We start from the raw sequence: 6,013 nt of genomic DNA, 5'->3' as shown, positions 1-6,013 counted from the left end.
AGTGATTCTTTCTGAAAATAACTAAAGATCCAGCAATGTAGGTTCCACGCAGACAAAAGCTTTTGCTGTTACAGTTCTAAATGATCTGCAATTCCCAAAACTCTCAGAAAATAAACCCAAAGGTGATTCACTGTGTTATAATTTGATCAGGTTCTCTTCTGAGTGGGGAGGGAAAGTTGAGAAGAAGGAAGGCAACACAGGAATTTATGTGTTTCTAAAATGTATAAAATAACACCTAAAACCCCTCATGCCTCAAGTGTGAAAAACCTCAAGATTCCCTCTCCTTCACCTCCCTCCATTTTTACCTTACTTAGCAAATTACCTCATTTTCCTTGAAGTCTCTGTAGGTATATTAATATAATATAAAGAGACTCGACTCGGCAGGTAGGTGGCAAGCAGCCAAATCTGTTTATTTCAAAGAAAAGTCCTCCGTATAACCCCTGCGGAGGGCATGTGACCGCCTGACCAAGGACAGCACAGCACACACTGCCCATCTGCCTCTGTGGGCTGTCTAGGAACTCCAACTCCCATGATGCACCCCTTGCATCCCTGGGACACTTCCTACAGTCTCGAAGGTGCTTCTCAGTTTTGGGATGGATTAGTAAGGGAATACTGACGGTCTCTTACAGCAATTCTCAATGGTCTAACAGACATTGTTCAGAGAAAGAAACGCCTCTGAAGAAAGATACTGACAGGCCAATTGAAAAAATGGCCACCAATTTTACATTCTTTGCCAGCACATCAACACTGTGCAGACTGCTCCTCTCATTTATCCTCTTACCCCTGCCAGAATTTTAATTCTTCTAATTTCACAGGAAAACAACCTAGCCCAACTCAAACAACCAAAGGACAAAAAAACAAACAAACAAACCAAAAAGCACAAACAAAACTCAAAACCAACCAAACAAAAAAAAACAGACAAAAAACAAACAAGAGAGGAGAAAAGGGTGGCCAGTAAAAAGAACATAAACCCTAATCAAATAGTTTCTGATACTCTATAGCCTCATCAAGATGTATATTTTTCTTTTGAAGTGACTGGACAGCTTCCACCAAAGTTTAAGTGAAAACCTTAATATATTTGCATACATTTTTAAAAACAGAAAGTAAAAAAAAAAAGATGAATCAAAATTAAGACCAACATTAAATATACTATACAACAGGTTTGCAGTATTTGACTACTCTGTGAAAAGGTTGATGAGTAATCAGAAGTGTTAATGAATAAGTTTGCCTGCAGGTTCAAAACTATTAGTAATTATTAACACTAACATGACAAAAAAATTGAATCACCATATGTTATAATAGTTTTGTTAATGAAATATTTTAAAATACTTCTTTCTTTTTATTTATTTTGAAAAATATACAGGTCTTTTAATCTCATGTTCGCATAAAATTGGTTTTTTTTTTCCCTCCACACCTGAACATTTAGGAGAAAATCTTTCATTGCTCTACACTCCAGATTCTTGCGCACTGAATATATATTTGAGTTTTCAGATTGGCAGAGTCAGAAGGGACTGTATTCAAACAATAATTCTTTATTTAAATTTACTCAACTGATTTCCTCCAAGAAAAGACTGAGAGTCTCCTACATCTTCCTTTTAAAAATCAGGTAAGTACTTGAAATAGTATAATAATGAGACTTTTTTTTGTTGTTATATGTTTCCTGACAAATTTTGCCACTCTGGATTACCAGTACAGAACACACGGGATATTGCAGAATGAAAATGATGCATAAGTGTTTTAAATCAAGACAGAAATATTCGAAAGTTTATTTCAATATTATCATCATAAGAAACAAACTGTTGGTTTTGCTCCGACAAGTCATCTCCTCCTCTCAGTTTTCCATTATAATTCCCGATAAAAGACACACCATTTAACTTTAAAATTTAACTTCCAATAGTCCCCCAAGGGAAATGTAACTTAAATGCTTCCTAATACACAGTCTGCAAGTTTACACGTGTTATCTATTCAAACGTTTCTTCAATTGTTCTAGATGCCTTGTATCAGCATCCTGGAGGACTAACACAGTACTTTTAGACTCAAATGGATCAAACTCAATAGTCATCAAACAACAGAGGTCTATCAGTTGTTTTTGACATTTCTTTAAACCATCCCTAAGCTTTAGACGTAAAGCTGGATCCTTTTTCAGCCTATTCATTTCAGCCACCGAAAAGCCAATCAAACTTGTTAGAATATCATCAGCAAAATCTACTTCAAGATAAGCAGAACCATCAGAAATTTTTGCCTTTATACCCCAGGACCCATTGCTGTTTGTGAGGTTTCCAGTGAGAGTAACAATAAAACACTTAACTTTCAGAATTGTAACAGTTTCTGGTTTTTTTGCAAGGAGAAGAGAAATATATGTGAAAGGTGAAGAATTTAAATCTAAATGTGGCTCTACTGCTCTGCAAGGAAAGGTCTGTGAATCATGCTTCTGCTGAACTGCTTCTGGATCTGTTTTTGAGAAAAATACAGGATCACCATTTAACACACTGCAGTCAGAAGTCTGCTGGGATTTACATCTCCTTTCATCTAAGTCTGTATCATTCTGCCCTTCTTCAGGAGGATTTTCCAAAGAAAAATCTGAAGAACTGCAGGTCTGATGTACGCTTCTGAGCTGCAAAAAGCTATTCATGCTATTTCCACCTTCATCAAATATTGTTTTTCCAAAATTCTTTTCCTTGCTGATAGCTTCCATAGGTTTATCTCTTTCACTCACATCACTTTTTTCACACATGCCATTTAAAGACAAATTGCATGATCTTCTAGGTGTATGTGGAAGTCTTTCAGTAATTAAACCTGTGTTTCTGTTCATGACCACTGGTGTCACTTCATCTATTTGCATCTCTTCTTCCAGAGGAAAGTCATCTTCTAAAGGAAAGTCATTTAAAAAGCCATCAGCATATTCTGTGGGAGGTGAAACTTGTTCAACTGAATGAGGAAAAGGGCTTCCAGATTTCTCTATCAAAACATTTCCATTGTGTACAGTCAGTGAACCTGAGGCTGTACTAAAATTGTTGCTTTTGCTGCAATATCCGCTTTCTAAAGATGTTCCATTGTTTAAAGTAAATTCATTATTTTCATCAAGACCGGCTAAAAGCTCTTCATCTGAAGGGCCAAGAGATTGTTCTGATTCATCCACAGGCCTGGAAAAAATCTGTTCATGACCAGCTTGTCCAACAGAATTACAGTTTTCAGTTTCTCCAATTAATCTAGCAAGGACTCTTTCCTGAGAATAATCCTCAAGAAGAGCGTCCACTTCACCCCCCAACAGTTTCACATTTTCAGGTTTAAGCAGAAGGACTCCAAGACGATATGCAATATTACCCTGTACAGTGATTTTTGTTCCAGGAGGAAGATTACTGCACAGGACAGGCACTGGTTGATATTCCATGCCCTGAATTTGGTGTATTCCATCAGTTAGTTGTAGCATCAGCATTCGAGTAGGCTTTGCTTCCCAGGGCTTCTGAAATGCCTGAGTACTGGCTGTTACTTCTTCATTTACGGTGCTTTTCCCTCTTAGCTTCTGCAACTGAGAATATGCTGGCTGGCTAACATCAACCAGTGAATCAATCTGTATGGAGTAGAAGCCTGACAACTCTCCTTTGGGAGCATTCAAGATGCAGTCAGGCAAAATGGGATATTCCAAGTCTCTTAGATCAGTAAGAAGCCATTGCTCAAATACTTGCTTGTTAATCTGAGCTTGACTTAAATTACTACCACTATTTTCCTCCTGGATCCAATTAATACATGCTTCCAGCCATGTCAAAGGAACTTTAATATGCCATGTGGATGAAAGCCAGGTTTCCACTCTTGCTGCAATGTTAGATGTAGACATTTTCTTTTATAGTAATAGTGAATTCCCTAAAACAGAATCCAAAAAGACATATTTACTCTTCTGACAAAAGCTGAAATTATGACAAGTCTCATGCTCATGTTATATAGAAATTTTAAATTCAAAACATTCTACAGACACTAAAACTCACATGCATTTCCAATATTTAATACTTCAATCAGCTTAAAAATTATGTGCAATTAGCTGGAAGTGTGTGCAAAATATCAGGGAAGGACGGAGATTTATATAAGCAACCGTGCTTAGCGACTTCTTTTCTGTTGATTTAATTAGAAACATACAACTGAAACTGATTTCTTGTGGATGGAAAGTGGATAAAAAACCCAAACCAAAAGAAAGTTGTTTAATATATATTCTGTACTTTTTACTGCTTCAGTTCTGTGGGTGTTGCTGTTAACACTCAGTTTACTTTAGAAATTGACCTGAATCCCACTTCACCAGCACTGTTATGAACAGAAGTAAGAGACACTACAGAACCAAGCTGGGGTTTATTAGAACTTGTATAGAGGGGTGACTTTCAGTCTGCAACTGGATGAAAGCTTTTACCCTACAACAGAAAGCTAGCTCGAAACATTGTTATCCAGAGATTCCATCCAGGGTTTGGCTGCAACACTACCAAGTCTTGGTAACTATCATATTAGAGACATAAGTGGCTAATAAGCTCTAGCTTTTTGTTAGTTCAGGAAGTAGCTAAGCACAAACAGAACAGAAGTATTTCAGTTGGAAGGGATTTAGAACAATCATCTAGTCCAATGACCTGATCAATTCAGGGCTGTTCAAAAGTTAAAACACATTATTAAGGATGTTGTCCAGATGCATCTTAAACACTGATAGGTTTGGGGCATCAGCCACCTCTCCAGGAAGCCTGTTCCTATATTTGAGAACCCTCTTGCAGTCACAGAATCACTCAGGTTGGAAAAGATCTCCAAGATCGTTATGTCTTACCCTTGACCAAACACCATCATGTCAACTAGATCACGGTACTAAGTCATTTCTTGAACACTCCTAGGGATGGTGATGCCATCACCTCCCTGGGCAGGCTGTTCCAATGTTTAAATACCCTTACAGTGAAAAAATTCTTCCTGATGTCCAACCTGAACCTCCCTTGGTACAGCTTGAGGCTGTGTCCTCAAAGAGACTGATCCCCACCTTGCTACAACCTCCTTTCAGGTAGTTGTGGAGAGCAATAAGGTCTCCCCTTGGCCTCCTTTTCTCCAGCCCTGCTCCCTCAGCCGCTTCTTGCATGATTTACTCTCTGGACCTTTCACCAACTTCTTTGCCCTTGGTAAAGAAATTATGCCTACTGTCAAGTCTGAACCTCCCCTGATGTTTGAAACATTCCCAGGTGTCCTGTCACCGATTCCCAGGAAAAGACCAGCACCTCCCTCTCCACATCTCTCCTCAGGAAGCTGTACAGAGCAATGAGGTCGCCCCTCAGCCCCTTCTCTCCAAACTACACAACCCTGTGCCCTCCTGTGGACCATTCAAGGACCTTCACGTCCTTCTCAAACTGTGGGGCCCAGCGCTGCACACAGGACTCAGGGTGAGGCCACACCACGGCTGAGTACAGCGGGATGATCCGCTTTTGGCAGCTGCTGATGCTGTGCCCGATGCACCCCAGGATGGGGTTTGCCCTCCTGGCTGCCCAGGCACACTGCTGACTCACACTGAGCTGCTGCCCACCAGCACCCCCAGATCCCTCTGTAGGGTGTAGTGGCTGCTCTCCAGATACTCCTCTCCCAGTTTATACTCGTGTCCAGCGGTACTCCATCCCAGGGGCAGAATCTGGTATTTGTTCTTGTTGACTTTAGTGCCACTGACAATTGCCCAGTGCTCCAATCTACGCAGATGCCTCTGCAAAGCTCTTGTCCCTCGAAAGAGTCAACAGGGTCTTCCAATTTGGTATCAACAGCGCACCTGCAGTGCATTTAACTCCTGCATCCAGATCACTGATACAAACATTAAAAAGATATAAGGCTGCCTAACTGTTCCTGGATCATGTTCAATCTCTTAGAAAGGGCGATCGAGGAGCTCAGCAGACCACACAGAAAACAAGCAGTATCGTAAGAATATTTAAGGAGCACCAGGTTTGGTTGGTTTTTTGCACAAGCTTTCAGCAGGTGACAGGGGGGAGGGAGGGAGAGGAGCAGAGGCGGGAGGAGG

The 6,013-nt window shown here is 40.2% G+C and overlaps 1 protein-coding gene across 2 annotated transcripts; it reads right to left on the bottom strand.

Moving 5' to 3' along the window:
• Positions 1–1,341: 1,341 nt before the first annotated feature.
• Positions 1,342–5,543, bottom strand: RMI1 (RecQ mediated genome instability 1). 2 transcript variants are annotated; one of them, XM_008934201.4, is made up of 2 exons: positions 5,517–5,543; positions 1,342–3,861 (listed from the first exon to the last, which is right to left on the bottom strand). In XM_008934201.4, exon 2 carries the CDS (start codon positions 3,833–3,835, stop codon positions 1,958–1,960), a length of 1,878 nt encoding a protein of 625 aa, XP_008932449.2. In that variant the 5' UTR covers positions 3,836–3,861; positions 5,517–5,543; the 3' UTR covers positions 1,342–1,957. The 2 variants fall into 2 exon arrangements, with proteins under 2 accessions (XP_008932449.2, XP_029818799.1); XM_029962939.1 differs by lacking the exon at positions 5,517–5,543 and adding an exon at positions 3,984–4,032.
• Between the last annotated feature and the right edge of the window lie 470 nt (positions 5,544–6,013).

The sequence above is a fragment of the Manacus vitellinus genome, unplaced genomic scaffold (genome assembly GCF_001715985.3).
Source record: "Manacus vitellinus isolate BGI_N305 unplaced genomic scaffold, ASM171598v3 scaffold_50_pilon, whole genome shotgun sequence".
Taxonomy (NCBI): domain Eukaryota; kingdom Metazoa; phylum Chordata; class Aves; order Passeriformes; family Pipridae; genus Manacus; species Manacus vitellinus.
This window is presented reverse-complemented; position numbering and strand designations above follow the sequence as displayed.